Raw genomic sequence first — 27,995 nt, 5'->3', positions numbered from 1 at the left:
AGAAATGAGAAATTACTTCATCAGTTGAGATTAAAGTAACTTTAGGTAGGTCAGTTTGCACAATCCTGGGGTAGTATCTAGCCAGGGCACCAGGTTGAACAATCCTGCTCTTACAAATGGTGGAACCTTTAATAAAAGAGTACTGTAGATGTCTATTTAACATCTGAAGAATGGTACCTCCTACAGCAGTGTCCCCAGTCACCTGACTGAGACATTCGGTTTGGGGGAGGAGTGCCAGTTTCTAGGTGATCAACAGCAGCTACAGATTTCCATCGGATGTCTCCTCCACCAGTACTAATAAGCCAAGGCCCTGCTTAGTTTCAGAGGTCTGCTGAAATTAAACCGGGAAGTGCTATGTTGTTAATCTAAATTTTTATGTACATTTTTATTTATACATTCTACAACTTGGACCTCTGCCCTGCTCTACCCACATACTTCCTAGGCTGTTGGGTTTTGTTCTATTGGATAGTTCCTTTTTTTGGCATTGTTATTGTTTAACAGTATAGTTACACATAAATAGTTATAACTATATATAGTTAGGACTTGGCAGATGATGGATTTTTGCAGAAGCCTGATGAAGTTCTCAGTTGTGAATTTCAGAATGAAAACCCTGCAGTTTATCTCGTTCAGAGCACTGTGGGTTCCGGTCCCAGCTATGCCAAGGTCTCAGTTCTTGATTAAAAAAAAGAGGGACCTAAAACTGGCAGAGGTCCAGTGGCTGGAAAGGAGAGAAAAAAAAATATTTTCAAAGCCAGCCAACTTGCGCACTACACACAATTTCAGTTTAAAGCTCAATAGCTATTGCACGTCAAAGGATAATTTTGTTTAGATGGCGTTGAAAACATGAAAGTGATATGTATGCAAGTCAGTAACGCAAATCCAAACAGATATGATAAGAACCATTGTAGTTTGCTTATTAGCACACCTTCTGAAGCAGCTCAAGAGCTGCAAAAGGCATTCTGGCACTGTTCGATCTAAGATTATATGCCAGCTCTAGTGCCAGGGTTATAAAAAGACTGTTGACCTGAATGGCATGCTGAGATGCCATGTTCTCTTCCTTAGGCGTTTCACTTCTACAGCTGCCTGAGGTACCAGGGAGACAGACACTCTAAGAATAGAACATAACACACAGCTCTTCACTTATAGCACCCACTTACAGCAGGGCATTTAACAAACTACAAACTGACAGTGTTTTCTCTCCTGTCAAGTAAATAGGAGCTCATAGTAGCACTATAGACAAGCAGGCCCAACACACATTGAGTTGCTTCACTGATGCCTTTATTTTAACAGGAGCACAATGGGGCAAAGACTCTTCTATCTCATGACCTCATGACTCTCATCTCCTATTCTCTTGAGGCACTGGCCTCCTAAACCCCCACCCACAATGCTGTGAACTCTGACTGCCTCTCAGTGGTCTTCTGCTGCAGAAAGGACAAGGAGAAGGCTGCACAAAGCTTGCCACTGACAGACAAGTCCCTGGGATTCCACCAACAGCAACCAGCGGCTGTTGGCCAGACAGACCCATTTACTCTCCAGCACCCACGTAGCCAACACTGCACTCTGCATTTTTTTCACTGATCTATGGTGTAGTCCACAGTAGTAGTTTTTGTTATTTGAATAGGGAATGGTAAAAAAAAAACATGTCTTATGACACATACTTGAAGGATAAAGCAGAATGAGGCTCCCCAACATACACACCATCTCTCCAGAAAGTAAATAAAGCACAAACTTTCTCCACTTCTTATGCTGAACTTTTAACAGCAAGTTTCAGCACACTGTAGAAACCCTAGATTCTACGTGCAAAGTCATTTTTTGGAGCTCTAAACTCAATGCTGGATGATCAGTGCTGCACAATAACACCATCTGCCAAGACTTTGAAAACAGGGCAAACAGAGAAGGTAAATGGTGTTTTTATAACAGCCAGGTCACTAGGTTAGATGCAGCTGATATATTTGTTGAGACAAGATGCGAGAATGAACAGGCACTTCATCCAGGTATTTAACCTCAAATTTAACAGATGAAGTTAAAAGAGAGGCACTGGATATAAAGCAAACATTTTTCAGTTCTGTTCTGTGCATTCTGTGTAAACACACTCTGGAAGAATGCACAGCTGTTATTATTCATAATAATATCATCTCAGTCAAAGTCTGGTCCACTTTAATACGAAAAGGGTGGATTTTGTTTTTAATTTTTAAAAATAACAAAGATGTACTTATCTCAAACAAGCTTAACATAATAAAGATTAAAGTAAAGAAACAAATCCAGTGATTCAACAGTTATTGTACAGACAGATTAAACAAGTGTCTCAAATGTTCTACTCCTTGAATAAAATAACTTGCAGCTTGAAATAAAAAACATGGAAGGTTCAGTCACAGGACCTATCTTAAAGCACTAACTTTGAATCTATTTATGTTCCTAATTCAGTGGAATCTGTTCATTTAAGATGTGTCTGATCACAGTTCTTCACTCAGTGACATCCTACCCACAGGGCCTCCAGTTTATAAATAACCCAGCTCACACATCCAAAAGGACCATTTTAAAGCAGCTGTTCTCGGATCAGGGTGAATATGAACACAGTAATTGTGCCCCAAAAATAAAAGGCTTAAGATGTTTTTAGAGTCTCGCAATCTAAAGTTTTTCAGTTTGAAAGGAGACATCTACCTTATTAGAAACCTTTATCTCAGATTTAAATAATTTAATAATAAATAACCACATTTTGAAATCCAGCTTGCCATACAGTTCCAACATAGCTAATCAAGTACAGGCTTGATTAGCTATGCCATGAAATGCATTAATGTAATATTTAGAAAACTAAATAGCACATGAAGTTTATTTTGCCCATTCTTTAAAAGAGTAGTGCATATGAACCATAATTTCCTGCTACTTCATTCTGTAACCATTGAATATTAGCATAACTGTCTCCTTTGTCTATTATCATTAGTATTTTCCTGTGTTCACACAAACGAATTCCAGATTTTGTTTTATGCTAAAGTGCTTATAGTTAAAGCCCTAGTGTCACAGCTTGCCTTCATGCAACAACAGAATTCACTCTGGTGTAATGCTCAAACACTTCCCCAAGGCACATCAATGAAATGGACAATTTTCAGTAGCACGTCAAAAATGAGCACTACTAGAAGAAGAAGAAGAAGAAGAAGCAGAAGAAGATGAACACTTTATTGACCATATACAATTTCTTGTATTAGGAATTTGTCTTTTTTCACATATCCCAACTTGCTCTCCATGAGACACACAGACAGGGTGAGAAGCTTGGGGTCAGAGCGCAGGTCAGCCATTTATACAGCACCCCTGGAGCACCCCTGGGGTTAAGGGATACGAATCGGCAACCTTCCAGCCAAAGGCACAGATCCTTGGCCACAGAGCCACCATAAGAAACATTTAAACAGCACACATATAATATGGTAAATGGAACAAAATGGAACTCGCATGTTCTCCATCAGAAAAAAAAATTAAAACAAATCATAGCATCTGGAAAGGTCACACTGCGTACCAGCAGTAAAGTACTCTCCTGTCAACAGCAGTATAGTGCTGCTTCCTGTATTTTATCACATGGCAATACAGCTAAAACCTCTTGGGTTGTTTCATGTTTTAGAATTAGAAGCTGTAAATCTATAATTGAAAAGGCACAAAACTTTCAGATTTCAAAGAAAGAACTACTCTACCAATCCTTTATCCAGGGACTGTAAACGCTTTGGAAAGTATGTGTTACCAATCAGTCCTCAAATGCCCAAAACAAACACTCATTATAAAGCCATCTCTTGCTGTAGACAAATAAGGCACGCCCCTGATTAGCCCCATCTGCTAGTGGGCATGTTACAACACCACACAGGAGACATTGTGATTCTCTGTGCCACACTCTTCGGCTTTTCTGCCCCACGGTGTAATCAAAACCCTAAGCAGAGAGATTGAAAGCACGTCAACAGGTCTCCACATGGAATTGTGCAAAGATAATTGCTGCAAAATAAGATATTTGTTTGTATTCCAGCTACCTAATTACCTTAAAATTACCTTATCACATTGAAGAATACCAAAAAGTAGTTAAGAAAGATACAGTACATCCACTTGCCAAATACCAATCTAACTACCTTATGACACGTATATAGTACATCCAAGATTTTCTTTTAAAATAAATGTTTATGCTCTTTCTCTGTGGTTTCCATTCTTTATTGTTGCTTATTTCAGTGATTATATGTTGCTCTTTCTTGTTTGGATTATTGGTAGCGATGAAAATGATTAACTGCAGGAGGTATCAATTTACAGTGCCAGCAGGCAACGTGGAGAAGATCAATGATTTAAGTTCACAAGCGTAAGGCAAAAGGAAGATGCCGAAATGTTTTCCCAGAACACTGTAAATCAGATCTGAACAGTTTTTGTTTCCCCCACACTAATCATACCACCTCTTACTCCTTTTGTTTTCTTTTTTGCCATGAATTCAAACATAAACATTAACAAAAAGATGGAGCAAAAATAAGTTCCACAATGAGATGGATGGATCTGTACCAAATAGTGAAGTGGAAAAATACATTTTTTTGTCACATTTTTAAAGCAGTGGGCTTCCTCTGGAAATATTTTGCAGCACACCATAGCTACCTCTACTATACGACTTAAAAGTCTTCAAACTAAAACAAATCACCAGAAATCAGTTCAGAGTGCAATACAACTAACATCAAGACAATGAATACAGGGCTTTGTAGCTCAGAGATTAAGTGAATCTTTTTGAGCCAATTCCAATATTGTTATGCTGCATTTACTTCATAATCTACAAAAATAAAAGCCATTTTTGTTTCTATGCACTGGAATTGAATAATAGAATATAATCTAGAACATTACGCAGACTTTCAATTTCAAAGGGCTATCAAGCCTGACTTCACTTGTAAAGCAAAGAAGATATGAAGCAAAAAAAAAATAAGGCTTCACTTACACTGTATTTGCAGAATGTCCGTCCACAGGTTCTCCAGCAAGGCAAAACTGAACAGCCTTTAGCAAGAGAATTGGCAGAGTATTGTCTGTGGGTCTTTAAAGCTTTGAACCCCGCCTAAAATACTATATTTATGGAACTACAGATATAAAAAGAACATGAAACAGAAAAAAAACACTTTGTGTGCATTAAAAAACAGTTGCAAGAGGGCAGAACAGCCCCTATTTGGAAATTATGTTTTAACTCTTCATGTTTTACACTAGCTTACGTTTGGTAGTGCTGACGGGGGTGGGGGAGTGGGGGTTGTTGAAATTACTAATTTATCTTTCTTACAGACATTTCGGCTATTCGGGAAAATGTAAATTATACAGTTAAACATTCCGCAGCTACATTGTGTCACACCTCCTGCTCTTTATATATCTGGGGTCTGATTGTATCAGAGTTTGCATCAATATGGTATGAAGAGGGTGTTTATAAAGTTAGCTTCCTTATTTAAAATCTGTAATGTAACCCAGAAAACGTATACAACCAGAGGGTCCTCAATGCTTTCACTGTTAGTTTCCACAGTGGCTTTCAAGTGAGGAAGTACATGGCCCACAGATATTCAGACATGGCAGTCAGTGCGTGTGTGTGTAAGTCCCAGTGAACTATCAGGGCCCTGGTTATTTCATTTTAGGAAACAACGCCATTAAAAAGCTATAGGTTTAAACAATAACATTGCGGTCATTTAAAGAAATAAAATTATATCTGCAAACAATAGTGATGACGAAACAAGTCCCTTTTTGCCAACTCAATTGTTGCCTTCCTATTTTAAGAGTCATCTATCAGATTGCCTTTGCCGGCGTTATTCAAAAGGAGCATAATCACAGCAGCGAAGCCCAGGGCCAATTCAATTAGCTTGTATCCTGCCAGCACAGAGACTAGACCGCATCGCATCAAACACTTTCTTCCAGTCAGGTCTTCCTATCTTTCGGGCCAATCTGAAAGATAGGAAACTGGGAAAAAAAACACTTTGCTATAAACACAGGTGACAGCAGGAGGGCGAGCCTGAGGAAAGGTGGAGGGCACTCTCCTTTTGTCAAGCACTCGCCTCAACTGCCCTGCCCCTTCACACACGCAAATACGCTCCTTCTAATTCCGCTGTGGTCATTTCCAGCTCCCAACCCTCCCCTCCCCCTCCCACAAAACGGCACAGGAAATATAGCTTGACGAGCAACATTTTCCTGAAGGGTTTTTTTTTAAAAAAAGGCGATTCAGCCAGGACTTCCTCTCAGTGCCCATTTGCTTTATCATGTTAAACACTTAAAGGACTCTTATTTTGCCCCCGTTCACATACATCTCCTGCTCTTTAGCCTCCACTCTGTTGAAGGCTCCAATCTGAGTTGTCCATCGGTTTCCATTAGGTGCATTAATTTTTAAAAGCCAATCTGTCTTTGCTGCTGTCACTCTGAATAATGGAACAATGTTACAGCAGCTCAGTACCACTCCACTGGTATCTCGTTTAAAAAAAAAAATCTCCTTAAGATCTCCTTCATCTTTGGAACTTTGCGAGATGTAACTGAATTGATTTTGCCTAAAGAAACAAAAAGAAATTCTGAAAACAGAATCTTACTTCCTTATTCATATTACTTAGATAAAGTAATTCCCTACAAAAAATATTGTACAACAGTAGACAGTGAAATAAATACATACATGTAGGGTAGTATGAATAAGAATACATTATTGCACAACACATCTGACAAGATGTAATATTTTGGAATAGAAGCCTTAAAATAGACATTAAGCCTAACTTACCAATTTATACACACATGTATGTTCCTATCTAGAGTTAGTCTGAGTAGATTACAACATCTGTCCTTAGAATATTAACAGAAATCTATATCATCTATAGATGCAGACTTCTGTCTGTAATATCCAGACAGATCATAGCAGGCATTAAGACCCTGTGAGCCCCCTTTTAAAATGATTCTATTTTACCGAGATAAGGAAATCCAACCTGTTCTTTCACAACTACACTGCCTCGTATATAACAAATTGCTACAATATAAGTTCTGGCTTGACAGCTAGGAGGATTCTAAGTTTCCATTCATCACAGTTCCTAGCAGAGCCGCTTAGCACTGTTTAGATTGCTGCTTAAAAAAAGCAAAACAACATCGCCTTCGTGGGAAATTGTACTAAAAAGTTCTCATGAGAAACACATCTGGGTCAGATGCACTGCCGTTTATTCCAACAGAGTGAACAAAAAGCAAACGTCACAGATGACAGCTGAACAAATTACCCAAAGTGGCATCCCCCTTTTAACGGAGGGTGTGCAAGTTCACAGCATCGCCCTTCTGATATTACGAAATCAAAACTCTTCCCAAAAGGGAGCTTGGCCGGTCCTTCTCTGGCATGGGCCTTGTTTTGATAGTGGTGACGAGGGAGATTGCGAGTTCAGTACATGGACTTCACTGGGATGAACGTCAGGCCTGGTTCTGACTCACTGATTTACCTCACCTCCCTGGACCCCTTCCAGCAGAGCAGGAACTGGCCAGTCCCCAGGGACAGCAGGCATCCAATAATTAACTAACATCAATCTACCAAACAGGGTTTTCCCCTTTAAGGAGGGAGCTGGAGCCCTTTTCCAAGTTAGAAACTATTTTTTTCAGCATATGGTAAATGACCTCAGTGCAAGGCCAGTGCTAGGACATAGAGTACGTAATAGGGGCTAAAGAGTTGGCTGTGAGGTTCAATATAGTTAATGTACCAGAGGCTCTGCCCCCATTTCAATGTTTCACCATCATTGATTGATGCTCGGTTCAAGAATGTGCTCTTCTATTTGTTGCTAAGTCTGGTTACAGGAGTGACTGGAGGGGGACTAACTGGAATCCATAAGGTAGATGTGGCCTCCCTGTATCACACTGATGGCCACACACAGCCTCACTGCCTGTTTGAAACGCATTCCGAAAATAACAGAAAACCGTGTGAAAATCAAACTTGCAGTTACAGATAGGACTGCTTAATGGAGTAATGACATTTTAATGAAAGATTGTAGGTCTAGATCAAAGTAACCTGTTTCGATATACCCTGGGAATATTCAAGATTGTGGCAGTGCAGTTTTTGGATCATTAAGTCTCTAACAGCTCAATCAGGAATCTGTGCATCATTTCATATGTTCTTCATATTTTTAGAATGCTACTTAAAAATATAGCTTAATCCTGCTGGAGCTTGACCTTTTCACTGCTGTCAGTATAGGATGGAACTAATTTGCAACATAAGGCCTGTAATCTAGCCAATCAAAAACAAGTGCAAAGACATGCATCACATTAATCATATCTGTTTCACCAGTGTTCACTCAATACCCTCCTGAAGCATTTCTGCTGATGAACAGAAAAGCTCCCATGGCTTAATGTTTTCAATTTGGGTAAAAAGTTCTGCGTGCGTCAGGAGGTTTTTTTCACCAGTATAACAATTAGGATTTTTTTGCTTTTAAAAGCAAAGGACTGTGGCTTTTCACTCTCTCTCCCATAGGATAAGCATTTCCAGCTGTAGGAATAGAAACCCCAAATAAGTTTGAAAAAAGAATGGATTTTGCAGGCTGTTGAGTTTCAGTAAAGTAAGAGGTTGTCCCACTCCTGCCTAGAACATGGAGCAAGGAAGCTAACAGACTGGCTGTCAGGGAATGTGACCTGTCTCTCTGTAGTCTGAGTTAAGTCAGCAGTTCTTTCCACTTAGCCAGCAATCATGAAGGACATTAACCCAAATAATTTGTTTGTTGAAGGCACAAAAGCCCATATACAGTATATATAGTTTAAAATGCTTGTTGGACAATTAGATTTAAAAAAAGTCTAGTACATTGCTTGCTTGAAAGTGTGTCAATATCTGTTAAATAAAATGTTGGTTATTGAACACGATAAATCACATTCCTGAGACGTATGTAGTAAATCAACCGAAATACAAAAGAGGATAACAATTTTGTTATATGTGAATTTTTCATTTTAATTCTCAACTTTACAGAATCCACAGTGTGTTTAATGATAATTACCTTTAAAAAATACAGTTTTATTTAACACAGAAGCTACAGATCTTCCTAACCTGGCCATTCCAAATGGTAGGCTGATACATTGCATTTGAAGGAGCAGGCACATTATAGGAACACAGCCCTTTAAATTAATCCATTTACTCATTCTTCTGCAGCATATCAGCAATAGATATAAAGTATAAAACAAGAACCCACTAACCAAGATTAAATCTTCTTGAGTCAGGAGCTTGATCAGAGAGCCACTGGGAAGGAATTAAACCAGACATCAGCATTTAATGACCCACTGTATTGGAAAAATAACCTGGACCGTAAGACATGTTGCTAACAGCTGTGTGAAAGCACAGTGCAGTAATATGGGCAACTTTAACTTGCATTTTAAACACTTATCTGCTCTTCAGAAAGATTAAGAAATATGAATTCTTTTAAACAAAATCATGTCTGTGTTTCGAACTTTACAGGATAATTACTCAATTTTGTAATTTCTCAGATGGACTAACTGACTGCTGGAGACAAGACAACTTGGATTCATGTTCAAATCTCCCCTAATAAAACAGCTTAATGATCACTAGCGTGCATGATTCATGAAGTATGTTTCTTTATTTATCAGTTTAATAAATGCTTCAGGAAATATTAACATGATATGACAAAAGTAAAATAGTTATAAACGTAATTAAAACAGGATACTTATTGCTGAATTTCGGCAAAATATTAACTCCTCACCTCCGCAGTCCCAGATTAAACATGGCAAGTACATTTTGTTGATGGATGGTTCTGAGATGGAATATTTTTCACTTTTTTAACCACCCATCCACCCACTCTTATTCCACTTCTTCCACTTCAGGGTTGCAACCCACCAAACCAGGGTGGCGCCAGGGCATATCCCACCAAACAAAGCGGGCTACACCCTGGACAGGACGCCAGTCCATCACTAGGCAGACAGGTGGGTACAGCCACAAACACTCACACAAGACCCATTTTCCCCAGAAGCCAAACTACCAGCAAGTTTTTGGACTGCGGGAGGAAACTGGAGCACCTGGAGGAAACCCACGCAATCACAGGGAGAACATACAGACACTCCACGTGGACAGAACCCTGGGTTTGGAATTGAACCCAAGGCCCCAGCGCTGCAACTCAGCAATGCTAGCCACTGTGCTAGCCTCACATTTTTATACACTGCATCATTTATAGACTCATTTTTTTGCTCACTAAGATATTCTTAACTGTCAGAAAACCAGAAGGAAACTTAGTAAGCTATAATGATACTGTAATGCAATCATACAGAGGTCTGAGTGGGGTGATGTGAACATCACAAAGATTCCTTTAAAGGCCTTATGGTTTACAGTAAGCAGAATGTTACATTATGTGGGTCACAGCATAGCCTCAATGTAGAAAAAGTAAACGTGGAGCTACACACAAGAACCCACTTGTAAAGGAGAAATGTACTGCACTGTTAATTTTATCCCCTGAAGTGCTTTTCGTAACAAAATGGAGTTTCAATCAAGGAAATAGCTGTTTTTATTACTTCTAAAAGAACAAAAACAGCAGATAAATCCCATCCTTTTGATACTGAATCTGAGATAGATGCAGACTTATGAAAGTTTTAATTCGCAAATATTCTGTGAAAAAAAGTCTAATTCAAGATATCCATCTCCCCCTGCACAATGTCATTATTATATTAATTATTAATCACAAAGCTTTCAACATAGCTATACAAATATATAATGATAAGTTATTTTTTAGACAGAAAGACACTGCAGAGTATATGAGAAAGTTAAGGAATCCAATATACTGTTCCTCACCAGCTAACAGATGCAAATTGTTTCCGTCTCACCTTGAACTCATGCTCTACCACTCTTGTTTACTGTACTGGCTTAACATTTTTTTCTTACAAAGAAGGTAACCAGTTTCCTCATAAGGTGTATTACTTGATTTCTGATTCGTGACAAGTAATGAATCATTTGTGTGCCAAACCTGACAGGAATGACAAAACTCATAAATGGAAATAAATAAATTGAATAAGTGCTCTCCGGGACATTTCCTGTTGATTCTGACAGTGCACTCCCTAAACATGTTCCATTTACTCAGACAGGAGAAATGTTTCTAGATCTGTTCAACCTACAAAATACTGTCACTCAGTACAGCATGCAGGGTAAATTACTAGTAAAACCAGAGTTTCAAGTACATTTAGCATGATTAAAGGTTTTTTCTCCATTAAATGGCACACAACTACTCACTGAACAGAAACAGAACCCCATTCTTCATCATGTTTACTATATTGCTGAGCCAAGCCACCAGGAAGATGACTGCACCTACATTACTAGTGTTACTTAGTAGGCCTCCTAATGATATTATTGCAAACCTCCCCTGTCTGTCTACTGCACAGTATTTCCCCATAAAACTGGTGTGTGGTTCTTTGAACTGTGACCAGACTTATGAAGACTTGACCATTATCTGTCTAAAGAAATATAAATGGGGGTAAAATTATCTTAACTTTCTTTGTTGCCTTTTGAAGGAACTTTATGTTCTGTAATAAAACATTTAGCGCCATCTATTTAATAGTAAAACACTGAAACAATGAAACCTTAACTGCATTCTATCTTCTTCTTTAAGTGAAAAACTTTGCCTTCTTGGTGTGTTTCTTCTAAAACACTGTAGACAAGTCCTGTGTGTCTGAAGTGCTACACTGTAAATGGCCTGGATTTTCAGCCTGATGCATAAAGGCTTTATTATACCAAAGCAAAATGTACAAGTATCTGTGGTACACAGACGTATCATTGGTATACGTTATATCACTACCACAAATATTTCTGGTTCTGCAGGTCTGTTAGCTGTACATTTACACAAAAAATAATGTGATTTGCAACATGCTACAACAGATCTGGACCACAGCACGATGCCAATGAGAATTGTCTACTGCAGGGCTGCCATTCTGCACAGCAGGGATTGCAACAAAGTGGCCTCTAATCATAAATTGCCTATTGCCTCCTAACAACATGCTCTTATCTTCTATATCACAGGTTCCCAGACCAGTCCTGGAGGGCTACATTCCTGCAGGTTTTATAGGTCTCTTTAAATCAGGAGTACTTGAAGACCAGGGGAAAAATGCTAAATTGCTCTAATTAAGCCACTAATTTAATTAGATTAAGACTTGAGTTGTAATGAAAACCTGAAGGACCGCTGTCCTCCAGGAGTGGATTGGGAGCTCCTTTTCTATCCTTTAAGCCTGAAAAGCCTTCCTAAAACCTAAACTGAATATACTACATTTTCGGAAATAAATGTTAAGCTAAAAGAATGATAAACACTGAAACATATTAAATATTATCTTTGCAAGGACATTAAGCAAAACTCAGACTATAGAAGTTGCTATCCAGTGAGCAAAAAATCAATTATGAATGCTTTACAAGGTTTTTGACCATATTGACATATTTGTTTGGGATATATACATTTCTTCCAGTCCAATATTAGCAAAAACATGCTTTTAAGACTACCTAGAATGTTTAGTTCTGTGGGTGGAATGCACTCAAAGAACTAAACGTTTAAGAAAGTTAATGCTTGAATATTGTTACAAAACCATCATATCACAACTTGACAATATAGTAAATAAAATAAGCGCAAACATGTTACTCTCTCAGTTGGTCAGGTCTATAACATGGTGTTGAGATGGTAGTAGTAAGGGGAATATTAAACTACAGAAAAGATGACAAATGAGAAGAACCCAGGCTGTCCGTCTTGTCTGTCCAGTTGCTACTCCCTTGCCGAATATTAAATCAGGCTGGTTTAAGAGGGTTACCGGTAAATGGACACAAGACCAACAAAGAGCGCTTTTAGCACCGAAATCATGAGGCATTTTTTACACAAAGGCTTGTGAATTGAGAACAAAGCGGCGCAGCCACGTCATTGAAGCCGATTATCTGGGATCTCTCAAGGAAGTACTGAAGAGTTCCTAGGATTAGTAATCAGCAATCAAATAAACACTTTACGTTGTTTTTGCTTTTTAAAGAACTAAAGTTAAAAGACAAAAACAAAATAAATTGTGATATGGTCTGTAGCAGTGACAAGTTACCAACAGAAGTGTGAAGCTGTAGTATTCAACCTATAACCTGAAAAAAGGAGGAGCGTCTTTCGTATACTATCTTTCAAAAGGATGCTGTTATTGGAAGCAGGCGGGATGCTTCTTGAAAAGAGGTATTGTTTTGAAAGTGGAGTGAATCGTTTTTTAATAGCACTTAACTCCACTGTTACTGTCTAAAATGCAACGCCATCAGTTTCTAATTTCGAGTCTTTCCTTTCAAGTTAGGATTATTTTGGAGCTGTACGGCCAAGACAACGCCAACATAAACAAAGCTCCGTTTTCGGTACAAGTGCGACACGTGTCTTTAATTTGTTTTCTTAGAAGTAACGAAAATGTTGCACAAAGGTCTTTAATTAGCACCGAGACAGATCCTGCAGACTATACTTACATAGTGTTTGGAAGGATTTCGCCTCTTCTCCACATCCACAACTTTGACATCCACAACAGTCCGAAACTGCATCTTCAAGCTCACTGGATAAATGTCAACGATTGCAAATGCAAGGTATCCACAATAGACGTTTGTAAGTGTATAATCCAATTCCCCAGTGCTCGTTGACGTTACTTTTCAAATAATCCGATTCACGAGAAGGTTAGTCTTTGGCAAGTTCCTCTGCGAGTTAAAGCCCTTAATTTAGTAGCCAAATTTAAAAAGGTGAAAATTATGTTGTGTTCGGATGCAACTGATTAAGAGGCCATCAAAACGTGATCTACTTAAATCGATTTAAAGCTTAATTCCAACAGTATTCACGATCCATTTGCTTGCATTGCAATAATTCTCTAAATTTACGTCACTTCAATCGTAACACAGCTGTGAACATCACCTTCACGATCGAGTTTCTTTCTATGGATAAAAACAGCATGCTCCTGTGAGCTAGCCTGAAATATGCTTCTTTCAAACAAGTAAAATAAAAGCCGGGTTAAGTGGACTTCAGTGACTAAAGCAGGGCACACTGCCTTTGAAAGGCAGAATGACCACAAAGCGGTTTGGCCAATGGGATGGGCTTCGTCGTGTAGCTCCAGCGGGTACAATCAAACGGTTTTCCACCAGGAATGGCACAGAGATCTTAACCAGCGACAAAAAGAGGGGTTTTCCTCCTCCCAAGAAGGGCGGCTCTTTTACAGGGAGTAGGTTGTCCCTTTGTGAATCAGGGAGGCGGGGGGCTTATACCGTAGCGCAAGAAAAGGGTTGGGTCTGAAACAAACTCGGTTTGAGAAGGGAGGGATTTCTGAAGACCGCCAGAATACGAACACGGGAATCATTAAGATTAAATTATCCAAATAATAATAAAAAAACTCGTTAAACACCTACAACAGCTGTAGTTTTGTGCTTTATTTTTCGAACGGACTCATGAGTAATTTCTCCCTTTTGTAGCTCGGTTTGCCAACTGGCACCGATTCCACCGGACAACTTCAGCCAGGGAGATTTCTCACCTCGCCGATAAACGAAAACTTAGAATTGGAACAACAACTGCTTGCTAATTATCGTTAACTTAACTATCACTAAGTACTATTAAAAGTAAAACAGTTTTACAAAAATATTGACACTGTAAGAAATATTTTGCATTTCCATTATTTCTTACTTTTATTGCTCATGTTTGCTCTGTTTCCCATATTGAATATGTGGTTGTTGTCCGCGGTTAATTCACACGATGCTAATTTGCACGGACTCTTTGCAAGACGTCTGTAAAGAGGAGCAGATGTCTCGACCGTCTGATTATTGAAAGATTTGGTTGAGAATAAGAAAAACCAACGACGTCATTTTGTTTCGGTTCAGCAATGTAAGGCCTATCCTGTCTCAAATCGTTTTGTTGATCTGCAACTCTACTTTTAAGGGTAAAATACGACCTTTTTGAAATCTTACTTCAAGATATCTCTCCGTAGATATAAAACCCCTTGGGTCTACACATTGCGAAGTACCATTTGACAGGACAGCTTCTTATTTTATATAGGTTCTCAAGACGTGAATAGGTTTGCTTTTAAGTAAAATCTAAAATGACACTACTTGGTGTCGTTGCATTTTCCTGCATTATCCTCATTTGTACACAATCCGTTAATTCATATAATAAATTAATGATGCCACAAATGTATAATCGATGTAGTACTGGAGGGAAAGATGATGAATTCTTAGTCACAACAATTTAAATTCAGGATGGAATGTTTAATAAATGACTGTATAGAACATAACGGGAATTAATTAAATTTAGGTCAGTCTTACAAATCAGAGCTGGGTACATTTTGGGATTAATTTTGTAAGGTGATCAATTTAGCTATTTTAAAAAATAGTATTAAAAAACTACTATTTTACAAATATTAAATATTATTTCTCCATTTCAACTTAAATATATAATCGCGAAATATAAAATGTTTTAAAAACATTTTCTGTCAATTTATTATTAAAAATATGTAAGTACCTTTTCCTTTTTCATGCCATCAAGACAAAAATACATGGAAAACCGATAAAGATCACATAATATTAGTTATTTTATCCTCTTTCTAACCGCTTTATCCAGATTACATTTTATTACAGCATAATGTGAGCATAAAATATAATGTAACTTGAAAATACAAAATAATTTATACAAATAAGCATTTTAAAAACTTCAAAAAATTAAACAAAAAAATCTATCCACCAAGATAGACGCTCTTTTCCAGAGACCAAACGTAAAATTCGCTGTCAAGCAGCGCCATCTAGCGTCCCAAACCCTTAGAAACCTGCTTCCTGTTGCAGACTACGTTTAACGTAGTTCATGCGCTGTTAACGCATTGGATGCACTGATTTCACTTAAATGAATGACCAAGCTTTGGCTTTCCCTCGATTAACAATAATAAAGTATACTCCATGTGTTATTTGTATTTTGCACAAGTGATGCCATTATTTGAAAAGCAACAGATTTAAAGTGCATGACAACTCTGTCACAGTAATCTAACAACCTATGGATCTCCTACAGTCTTTACTTTCAGGAGTGGTACTGCATGATGCAATAAACAGAAACAAGACATAAATCACTGGAGTCATGAAGTGGAACATGCCCTGTTTCAGACTCTGCTGCCTTTGTGCTAGTTTGACTTACATCTCCACTGGACCATTCCCAGTCTCTTATTCTTTGTACCTTGGCCATGGTTGTCAACAGGATACAGATTTGAAAAAAGCTCATTAAAGGTTCCTCTATGTAACGGAGAACACTCCTGTCTGACCATCACCCACACAGATTCATGAGGGGTGGCGTCCTGTCAGAGGGCTGTATAGTGGCTGTCCGTGGTGCTGATTATATCACTGTTGCACTCCAGTGCGCTCAGGACCAGGCGCATGGCAGCCTCGCTGATATTGCGGCTATAGCTCTGCCTCACACAGGACAGGATATGCAGGAAATGGCAGCCCTTTTCTGCATCTGGGAAACAAACAACAGTAAGTTTTTCCAAGTCCTAAAAATTGTGAAGCACTTAGGATCTTATAAGTTTGCATCCTGAACTACGGGCATGTTCTCTGTCCTGTGCTCGACGCACATTAAGAAAGGAAATACTATTTCAATGAATGTAGGATATATTTCTGAATTAATGCGTATTAAAATAAATGCGTACAAAAAATACTGAACTATAACATTATTTTGAATTCTTCTGTACGTGCTAAAACCCTTTGTTGTTTTTGTTTATAACAGTACACCGAGCACGTTTTCTTCCAGAATTACTATAAAGACAAGCATAACTGTGCCATCTCGTGGTCTGACTAGAAAGTACAACATTCACCTCTGATTTTATAGTATGTATGCCATAGATAAAGCAATCCTCACAGAGACCGGTACACTGGCATGTAATCATGGGAAACTTTGCAGCAAAGGTGAATGTCATTACTCAACCAGAAAACTATTAGCAATAGTAATTAGCAATGATAGATATAATTGTTCACTACTTCCAAATCTTTAATGTTCTAAAATGTTACGACTTTTCTCAAAAGACTCACATTTCTCTCGCCTAGAGTCCTCACAGATAATTTCTTTGGTCACCCTGTGTAGCTCCTTATCCTGCTCAGTTACCTATTGGCAAATTAAAAACACACTGATTACAGCATCTATTATAAAGATAAAATGTACTACAGTATATGGCAAACCTATTCTTTTACTTTATATCAATACCTATAACTGAGGATTTATACAACAAGTAAAAGAGTTCCATTTTATGGATAACAATCTTTATCATACAACATGAACGTCATTTGCAACACTTCTTAAACTTGGCCAGTGTAAAATGTGAGTTGGCATTCATTAATATAGCACCTGTCATCATAACTAAAGCCAATTTAAAATTTATTTTAAAAATTAGTAAAAAATATGGAAACACAAAAATTCACACTAGCAGAAAAAGAACAGCAAAAAAAAAAACATCTAGGCTCTAAATTTAGAAGGTGAAATTTAAAGTAGTAGTCTCAGAAATCCATAACTTGCCAATGAGATTGCTTTAATCCTGTGAAGGCCTTTTTGCCCTGCCCATATTCAGTGATAATATCTGCAGACCAAGGAATTCTTACACCCTGGGACAGTGGAAATACCTTGTACAGAGAACACAGAAGTGCTCACCTGGTAGACCTCCTCTTGAGAACCAGCTTTCCGGAACAACAGCCCTTCTTCCTGCAGAACTTGAATGGCCTCTCTGAACACACTGTGTATTTGTTTTGAGGTTGACAAGGATCTGGCAGCTTGCTAAATCCAAGAAACATAACAAATAACAAGAAATGACAGATACCAAGCCAATTTCTTTTCACCTTTCTGAACCAATGTTCAGAAAAGACACTGGTAAAAGGTGAGCTTCACAAGGTAAATAATGTATCAGTTCGTCCAAGACATTGCACATTCATCCTTTACAGGCATTAAAACTGGAATTCTGAAGGTGTTTGTGACTGACCCCTATGTTAAAGTTAAATTCCTAAGTTAGTGAAAAAATAAAACACAATAATAATAAAACAAAAAAACACATGGAAACAATTCTTACTCAAAAAGCTTACAGGGCAATTAAAATGGTAATCAAAACTCACAGACCGTAGTTTTATTAATTAACACAACTAATCTTTATAGAGCAGATCTGCAGAAACATGAAATTCCTACAGCCATAAGCAAGAATTTGGATTAATCAAATCTTTTTTTTCTATGAAAATTCAATCAAATATCACAGACTTCAACATTTAACTCAAGGGAAAGATGTTTCATCTTATACTCCCCAAGCCTCTCTTTTGTTTTTCTGTTTGTTTGCCAACAGCTTTTCTTTTTGCCTTACAGCATACAAGGCCTGATTTTAATTAGGCACAAGTTTCTATGCTGTTTCCGGTGTTTTAGTACTTGGTCCTGCTTATTCGAAGAATATCTCTAATAGTTAGCAGATGTGACAGCCAAGAGCAGTGAACCCTGTAGGTGGTAGTAGGCTGAAAGCTTTGAGAACTGCAGCACTGGAGAAACGATAGTGTTATGAGAGTCCCAGCAGGTCAGCAGAGGTTAGTCCCCTCAGCTACAAGCTCACGTAGGATTTCTCTCCAAAGGGCGACTGGAAATAGCTTTAAACCAAACATAACACCCAGAACAATGCCTGCCCTGTTGCTCTATCCACACTAATACTGTTTCTGTAAGAAAAAAAGGCCTATGACTTAACCTGGGAACTACTCCACCGCTGTTCCCGAGCTACCATTCAGATTTCAAACAGCCAAAGATGAAAAGGTCACAAAGACTTTTGCCATTACTTCTCTTGCTGAAGAATGTACGGCCAATCTTGTTATACTCTTGAGGATTAAAACCTGCTTACCCATTACCCATAATAGGGTGCATTTTTTTCCAAATATGAAAGAACACAGTACAGTGAATATATTTAAACATTTTAGTCTATATTCACAAAGCATTTCCAACAAGCATAAGAGTTTGTTACATTTTAGTTTCTGAAGGCACAAAATCACCACATAAGCTGTGAAATAAATGTAGAATGACTTATGTGTATACTGTGCAACCTCTGGAACATAAAACAAATGAACAGTGGCTTACAGAACTTTAACTTCCATTTGCATTAAATTGCTTTTTATAAAACAGCACGAGCAATTACAATTTGATGTAGAACCCATTTTTAAAGTAGGACCTTACATGTTATTCACTCTTATTCCAAGCTGTTTTCACAACAACAATTCAAGGACATACTAGTAAAAGACTACTTTGAAACAGAGATACTGTAATAGGTAGATTTCCCACAAACCCCTGCTAACTATCACCGTTTAAGAAAACAAGTAGCTCCAGCTGCTCACCTGCTGATCTGGGCCATTCTGAAGATCATGGCTAGCTAGTGACACGAGTGAATTCACTGTCTCCAGGTCATTGGGGTGGAAGCTCTGGACAGCTTCCTTTCTCAGGAAGTCTTTCAGGCTTAAGCACACCTGTCCAAGCAGGCTGGGAAGTGACGTGACCCCCTCCAAACTGCAGAGAAACATCAAGTAACAATAGCAACCCAATCCAGTCAGAACAGCAACCTATGAAGTACATCCACATGGGACACCAATTATGTGTTACATTTGACAAAGTACATGTTTCACATTCACCCTCTTTATTTTCTCCTCAAATCTGCAAATGGTTGCTGGCAAGGAAGACAACGAGCATGCCACAAGAATACATGTGCAAAAATATATACTGTTGAAAAAAAATCCCCACAGTTGAGATCAGAGATAACATCAAATTAAGGAAAATGTGACATAAATCAGACTCAAACTATTGATATGTGCATATCAGGATTCTGAGCCTAACTTCTGAACAAATGTCTTCATTAAGCCAACTGGAAGCCCAACTGTATTCATTCTAATACTCTTGTTGTTCTTTTCAACCCTTATTAACTGGGTCACTAAAGATGGAAGCCATGACAGCATTTGCTTCTATTACAATGGCAACATTGGAGTATTCGAGAGTCTAGAGATGGGATATCCCATTGATCTTAAGATGTATAAAATACATGTGGATATGTGTCTTGCTTTATGTGCCCAATGCACTGCATGTTCAAGGGTTAGAAAACTGATAGTTGATATATGTTTATTATTTAAATAAAATAACCTTGTTCCTTGTTTTATCAGTGGAGGCCAAAGAAAAGGCATGATATTCTTAGACCCAATGTCCCTAGAACAACATTAGTAAAGCACATAAAAATGTAATTTTGTTGTTTGTTGTTGATTTTCTTAAAGAGGATATATGACACAGACACATTGCTACTTACTCACAGTCACTTGATCTCTCCTGCAGACTGTGTGGAACTTGAAAGGGTTTGTCATAGAACCTCCGATAGAGCTGGGGAACTTCCATCATCCGAGAGATCTGCACTGCCAGCACTGGGTCTTCCACTTTATCTGGAGAACCAATGTTTAAATTACTCTAATATCTTTCAAGTTACAAGACAGCGAAAAAATGTATTATTCTTCAACTTGTCTGATCACTACATTTCTGTATTACTCAAGGAAGACACTTTTTTCACACTGCAAAGCAGAACAGAAGTGTACAGCATCTGTCAAAGAATAAGCAAAGCTAAACAGGTGCTCTACACTGTCTTGTAAGTGTCTGAACAGAAACAGTTGGCATACAATGAGAAGAAGTCCCTCTTATAACAATAATCACACCTATCCCAGAAAGCTTTACATTCAAGAACATTCAGCGACTACTGGTCACTACTATTTGGTGCTTCTAGCATAAGCTGAACTCTTAACCACACAATGAAAAATCACAAGAAAAAAAGTTCAACCTTGATCAGATACCAGTAAAAAAATAATACAAAAACAGAAAAATCACTGATTCCGCATTAGTAGGTGTTAAATCTATTATGGATACTGTATATAAGAAATTCAGCAAATTAAATACAAATCAAATGGCCTTATTTTTCTGCAAATCTTAAGTTGTGTAGTTGTGTCCCTCACATAATGTAGAGGCTGTGTTTCTTCCCAAGTCACTATTATAATGACTTTTGCTGATCCAGTGGAAAATGTGCTTCACTCTTTCATGCCGGTGGTAAATACCAGCAGATGTTCCAAAATGAAAGTTCATGTTAGAAGAGTATTCTCTGAATTTCTCTGTTTCATCATCTGTGTTTCTCTACACAGTTTAAACTATAAGGTTGTGTGAAGAAATAATTTACCTTTGAGCTGAGTTTTTGAAGATAAGGGTGGGAGTATGAATTCTGCATAAAAACAATATGTGGTACATGACTGAAGTGTGACATACTTTTGATCAACTGTTCAGATGATTTAAATAACTATTTTCACTTACCAGTTATTAAGCAAAATATTTTTACCCTGTTGCCTTCTAAGATGTTTCTGAAAATGTACTTTTACCAATGGAAAAAAAATCCCCAATACTCATGTACATTTGATAGAATTAAAGAATCTGTGAAATAAAATAAAACACTGAAAGTGTCATTGGAAGCAAAAGCTCTTAGTTTGAAATGCAGTAAAAATAACAGAAAGCCTATGTGCAAGCTACTGTGTGACATCTGTGTTCTACCTACAATATACAGTAACACACTGCAAAGAGCAAGAGTACCTGTAATCACTGGGCAATGCATTTGAAACACATACAAATGTAATACATAAAGAAACTGACAGAAGAGAAAACCTGCAATGTACCTAAAATGTCAAGGTACAATTTTCTCTTACAGTAGGCGGAGGCGCTGATTTCCCTCTGCTGTCTGGAAGTCTTGACAGGGCCTCTGACCCTCAGAAGGTCTCCAATCTCCAGATGGGAGCTTCTCCGCTGGGCCAGCTGCAGTTTCTGGAACTGTTCTGCCAGGTTAAACCCGCTCAGTGTGGGACCTTGTGGCTTGGCTACTGCTGGAGGCAAACCAGAGAACACAAAATTCCTCAGGACCCCTGATTCTCAGTGCATGGCAGCAGGTTTAAGAGCCCTGTCATGTGTACATCTGTTGCTTATGTATGAGGGGCTCCCGAAGTTGAGGCCACAGAAATACAGTACATACAAGAATCAATGTTTTATTTTCATGGCAGTCCCAGAACACCATTAAATATAATTCATAAACACAGTAACACAGTAACTAACAAATTCAAAATGAAACAGTCACTGTTTCACTTTCTTGGCAATTGCTTGTTTCACTTTTGTTTTCATTTGTTAGTTACTGTGTCATAGTCACATTGAGGAGGTGGTACAGAATCACACATGGGTCACACAAAACAACACATAGACACTGGTCACTTACAAAGCATGGCTCATTAAAACTTTTTATACTCCGCTACCAAGTTGGCAGTTTATTCTCAGAGAAAGGTTACATCTCCTATCAATTCACCTCATCCTGAAACATTAATGGAAACACAGGATATAGGATTTCTAGTGCTAACATAACAGATTTTAACCTGCAAACATGATCAGTTGACTTCAGATTTAATTTACTTAGCTCCTTTAATTCTCAGAACATTTCATATAATTAAAAGGTTAATTTTAGTTTCTAAAAAGGCTTTTTCTTTAAAGCCTCAACCACAAAACTCAGCCAGGCCTATTGTCCAGTAGCTGATTTACTACTGCACAGAAAATAAACAAAGTGGGGGAAAAAGAAAAAAAAACAACAAAATGAACATTTCTAGGTTATCCAGCTAGACAAGAGGTGCTGTGTATAGTATGAAGCTGAATTTTATTTTACAGTATTTTGGCAAGAACTTCCCCCAGGTTCTTTTTACTCTTCAAAACACAGGTTTCAATTAAAAATTAAAGCAATCTGACTACTAATACCTCCTCATATACACTCCAGTCTATTATCTGAGCTAACAGAATATAGTTACCACTTACAGCACGTAGTCTGCTCTTCTTTCAGACCAGACATGTAGCTATAATACCCTTTCTAATCTAGAATGACGATAGTGGACCATAATTCACCACAAGATAATAAATATGCAAGTCTAAGATACTTATTGCTAGGTTTAAATTTCTCTTTGTAACAGATGAGTGATCTTCGACACAGACTTTAGGGGAAAACTATTAATGGACCACTTGCAGTCTTTCAAATAATAATAAATATTATGAATATAATTAGGCTGGTAATTATCTACCAAGGAGGGGATAATTTTAATTTAACATAATTTTAAGCCATCCTGAATTGTATTGTTATGTTCTTAAGTCTGTGAAAATGTGGAAAGATAAATTGTAAAAAAAAACTTGCATATGCTAAAACTCATATATTTCTGATATAATGTAAGGCTGGTATTTTCTGAAAACAAACAAGCACATTACTGGTTTAATTTGTATTTCTGCTTAGGATAGTATACCTGATATGAATGTTCCATACCACAGAATATGAAATATGAAGTTAATGAAACTGGACAAAAACTTACATTTAAGAGCTTCAGAATCCTCTTTCCATTGCTCATCCTTCCAGCAGAGACAGTTAATGACCCCTGTGCCATCATCCACTACAATTCAGGACAAAGACCAAAGTCAGCCTCCCTTTCGCACACTTAGACTGAACTCTAAAGTCAGGATAGACCCATACTTGGGAATTACGCAATAATTGTCAATCATCCTGTTATTCTTCACACTGTTTTCAATCTGGCACCTCACTGCGGCACACATGGTGTGTCAACTTGTCAATAAATTAGGTTAATAATAGGAAAACGTTGTTCTTAAAAATAACTAACCAAAAGTTTATTGATATGAAGGCTAAGGTAACTTGGAACAGCTGTGCTAGCTCTTCAAGATGTGGAAATTAAAGAACCGTTTTGTTCTCAATCACTTATTGTTATTACCACTTGTTTCTTACCAAATCACACAGGTCCCTCTCCAGACCTGGACTGAAAAAGGTTTACAGAATTTCATCAGAAGTAAAGATAGGAGACTAGCGATTAAAACTTTGATTTCTGCTTTCATGTTTTGGCCTGCTGACTCATCACTTTACAGAAAATTACACAGAACACGCACTCAGTGCTTCAGACAAACCTTTTTACCTAGAGCCTCTTACTCCTGGATTAAAAATTACAGCTGTCAAATACATCATCTGGGGAGCATGTTCATTCATTTGGTTTTGATACAGGAAGGTCTTACCTATACTAGTAATCCCCAACCATTCCAGCTCAGTTCTTAACCTCTTTAGATTTTTATTAAACTTTTTCTTTAGTCACAAATACTCTCCTTCAAGTGTACCATTTTCAACAACTTCACAACTTTTAACCTCTCTTCAACGTGCTTGCTGTTATTTCAGACACAGGTAGGAATGACACCTGAGCCTTCTGCAGAGGTCTAGTTAGTTACATTGCAGGTAACACACACAAATAAAGGTAGTTCTGAAACTGTAACTGACAGAGAGTTGATACCAATTACAAATCCCATATGACCTTTTAAGAGCAAAAGCAAGTGTACAGACATTGTCCCATTGAATAATTCTGTGATTAAGAGCTTGGCTGGAGTAAAAACCAGAAGACACACTGTTCCTCCAGGACCATGGTTGGGAACCACTGGCCTATACTGTAATTACACAGAAATTCAGAGCTACAGTAAAAGGAAAAAAAAAACATACTGAATTAATTTGACTTCTGCTGCATCAGTATTATTAAAGGAGTCCTAAGATGACTACAGTACCATGCTATATTTTTTTACAGTACCATGCCATTTCTTAGCCTGGGACAAAAAGCCTATTGTTCCTTACCTCCATAGCAGAAGAAGTCCTCTCGCTCTCTTTTATACACCACAGTTCCTAAAACATCCACTTTGCAAATTGGGTGTGAGCAGTAGAAAAATATACCTGTGAAGTCCAAAAAGACAAATTGACTTTTAAATAAAAAGCCTCAATTTGAATCAAGCTTGACAGAGATTGATTTTGTCATAAAAACTAAATTTAAAACAGTACTGTAGTGACAGTATCATCTGTCTGCCTACAATAAAATGTCTGTGTCTTACCTTGCCTTATTGTTCATAAATGTATTGTTAAAAATACATTTTAAACCAGAATTGATTCTTAAGATTAAAGATTGCAATGTAATGAAAACTAAAATCACTGCATACAAAATGTCAAAACCTTAATTTATAGATAAAAAGGCACTTTCCTTTTTAAATCAGGGAATTTCTGCTTTTAGCAAAAGATCCACAAAGCAAAACACACTCATCAGTAACTACTAGTTAGTAGCGAACTAACATCAATAATAAATTATTGATGTTCTGTAGAGGTTTCCTTCTGAAACGCTTTATCACAGCTACAACAAAAATAGACTTAGCTTAACAATAATTTCTGAACAACTGTATCCATATTTATCATTTTTATCAGGAAAGACAGAAATAGATAGGGATAATAGATATGAGAAATGTTTAGCAAGAGTGTTTAAATAATGCAGAATACATCTGAACTGTTCCTATATTTTCTTTGGTTTCTTGAAGAAAGGACACGTTTGTGACAAACACTGCAAATTCTTAGTTCTGTTTATGAAAATGCTCCAAAAGCTATATTTAAGTATGATGGACTGCAGTGCCATGTATAAGCTTGCCAACAATTATGGAGCACCGCAGAGAAGGAGTGGAGCTCCTTGAACTATAGAGTATTTAGATTCCCATCTCAGACATTCAAAGTGCCTGGAGATTTGTGCTTATTTTCCCTCATGCTCACATGTTTTGGTGGAAACAGGGAAATCTGAAAGCAAATACATTCTATTAACTAGGAAAGCAAGTACGTGAAATTTAAATTTGTAAGTCCTGCTGGATGAAGCAAAGTTCTTACCTATATATTAAAGCCCCCCTGATTCAGCAATGTTAATTTAAAGTGCTAATCAAGCTGACTGCTGGAGACCCCATTTCACTATCATTATGAACAGTACTGCAAGTCAAAAAGAAATACAGTACCTGGGACCTGACAGGACTCCTTCATTTGCAAGATGTCTTTAATGTACAGTCTGGCAAACGTAGAGAAGATGGGATCTAGACCCCAGAGGAGAGAAGGGGGCTCCTCCTCAGAGCTTCCTTTCTCTCTCTGCATCAGATGGCCCTTCAGATTCACGCTGCAAAAACACAGAACACAAAACTAAACTTCTACAGGTAAAAGCTTTTGATTAGGTAAAGGATATGTTTATTTATGGGCTGTGTAATATTTGTAATAATTCTTGGAATATGTAAGGTTTTTTTTTCCAATCGTCTTCTATTCTCTTGTCTTTGAAAGAAATACAGAAAACAAAAATCCATTAATGGACTACCCATTGTAAGAAACCAGATAATACTGAGCAAACAACATTGGTTTATTAGGAACAGAAACAAAACATCCTAAACATCCTGGTACCTACCAAAAAATAACAGGCAAATCGCAAACATTAGGACAAAAACATACAATGGCTACAAAGGTCCCACATCCCCAATTCATTCCATTCAGAAGAGCTCCATAGAAATACAGATGCTTGTATTCTTACACAAGTCTTGTAGCTAAAGACACAGTGTGATCCTTATAAGGGACTCGACCGCTTTTGGTTTCACTTTCTTTACTTGAAACCAACCACACTTCATGCCACAATGCATTTTTACAATGTATTCGGCCTGCTTTGTATAAAGAAACACTTTTAAGCCACATAATTCAAACATATATTTAATTCACAGAAAACACTCGGTAAAAATGGTTGTTAATAATGAGTCCTAAAGCCAGAATTAAACAAAGATGGGATTAAAAAAAGAACAGAACAGGGAATTCTTGTCAACAAAGTACACTATACAGCTGGGAACCTTGCACCCCAACAAGCAGCAAGTGAAATATATATAATACAGATTGTGAAATGGGAAAACTCTCCTTTAGGGAAAGGAACTGCCTTACAATTTCAGAGCAGCGTGACTTCTTGAGAGTATAATGCTATAATAACCTGCACTACACACACCAGTTTAGTACGCAGGCAGCAGTCTGGAAGGAAGATTCTTACACAATCCTGGCAATGCAGTGTTCCTATTGTCAGGCCTTGGTAAAATACAGTTGAAACCTAAAGATGTTGCTTGAAAAATAACTGTCATAAAGACGAAAAAATCCACGCACTTTAATCTAACCGGTCTGCAAGGCTTATGCAATGTTATTTCACCAGCGTCATAGATTGCATGTGCTCCAAATGTGTTTAACGTTCTTAAACGCGCACAAACGACTTGTAAATAAGTACATGAATTAAAAATGACTGACATACAGGGGTTAACTATGTACCCCAAGTTAATACAAAAAGCAGGTGCTTATTCTTAAAACTAAAAATACTGACAGGCGTTCAATTTCAAACGTTGAAGAGAACCAAAATCTGTCGCCCAGACGACTGTATTAAAAACAACAAAAAATAATCGGTGCAATCTTTATTGCACTCAGATGTCTAGAAATACCTTACATATAAAACTACGTAACTAACCATCAACTCTTGCTTTCGGAGTTAACGAGTATTCCAAAGAATGATAAATCTACCTTTTATTGTACACTGTGAAATCCAAGACATCACTTCTCAGTGTTGCTTTAGTTTCACTCAACAGGCATGCGCAAACGGAGAGTGGCCAACCGACGTCATTCCCTGGGTTGACAAGCCCTCAACCTAATCTTCCTGTTGTATTTTGCTGTAGCCTGTTTTATTTTACTTTTTGTTCATATTAGAAAAAATAATGCATAAACATTGTAGTTAAACGCTGAAGGGTTAATCGTGCTTTAAGTGTGTTGCAATATATACATACAGAGTGTGTGTAGATATATGAACTACAAATTTGCATTCCTTTGCATGTTGTCCCTACATTTGAAAGAACAGGGGAAAGGTATTTGTTTATCCATTCATCAATTTGACATACATTTATTTTACACGATAGAAACAGGAGTACAGCACTTGCTAAGTTTCTAGCAAGGTATATTGTACTATGTAGTTCAGGTGGGTAGCTGCGTCAGCATGCGTAGGCTGCAAAGGAACAATAGGTTTATTCCATGCTGAATAAAAGAAGAAAGAGAACACTGTGTTCTCTTTCTTTTTTTTCATCATGGAATAAACCTATTAC

General features: G+C 37.6%; 2 protein-coding genes across 8 annotated transcripts in view; both read right to left on the bottom strand.

The window, feature by feature from the left end:
• Positions 1-14,137, bottom strand: part of sh3pxd2aa (SH3 and PX domains 2Aa) — a 143,733-nt gene extending 129,596 nt beyond the window's left edge. For 2 of the 3 annotated variants that reach the window (XM_015347564.2, XM_006630757.3), the window contains exon 1: positions 13,418-14,135. In XM_015347564.2, the coding sequence (XP_015203050.1) occupies positions 13,418-13,489 (72 nt within the window). In that variant the 5' untranslated portion in view covers positions 13,490-14,135. Of the gene's footprint in view, positions 1-13,417 lie in introns of all 3 variants that reach the window. The other variant, XM_015347566.2, reaches the window with a different exon arrangement.
• Positions 14,138-15,166: 1,029 nt separating this feature from the next.
• On the bottom strand, positions 15,167-27,531 carry stn1 (STN1 subunit of CST complex). 5 transcript variants are annotated; one of them, XM_015347410.2, is made up of 10 exons: positions 27,424-27,531; positions 25,854-26,008; positions 24,670-24,765; positions 23,363-23,440; positions 21,650-21,853; positions 20,254-20,383; positions 19,301-19,469; positions 17,601-17,723; positions 16,988-17,060; positions 15,167-16,418 (listed from the first exon to the last, which is right to left on the bottom strand). In XM_015347410.2, the coding sequence occupies exons 2-10, from the start codon at positions 25,984-25,986 to the stop codon at positions 16,261-16,263; spliced, it is 1,164 nt and encodes a 387-aa protein (XP_015202896.2). In that variant the 5' UTR covers positions 25,987-26,008; positions 27,424-27,531; the 3' UTR covers positions 15,167-16,260. The 5 variants fall into 5 exon arrangements, with proteins under 5 accessions (XP_015202896.2, XP_015202900.2, XP_015202899.2 ...); XM_015347414.2 differs by having other exon boundaries at positions 21,680-21,853; positions 27,424-27,514; XM_015347413.2 differs by having other exon boundaries at positions 21,650-21,850; positions 27,424-27,514.
• Positions 27,532-27,995: the final 464 nt, after the last annotated feature.

The sequence above is a fragment of the Lepisosteus oculatus genome, chromosome 4 (assembly GCF_040954835.1).
Source record: "Lepisosteus oculatus isolate fLepOcu1 chromosome 4, fLepOcu1.hap2, whole genome shotgun sequence".
Taxonomy (NCBI): domain Eukaryota; kingdom Metazoa; phylum Chordata; class Actinopteri; order Semionotiformes; family Lepisosteidae; genus Lepisosteus; species Lepisosteus oculatus.
This window is presented reverse-complemented; position numbering and strand designations above follow the sequence as displayed.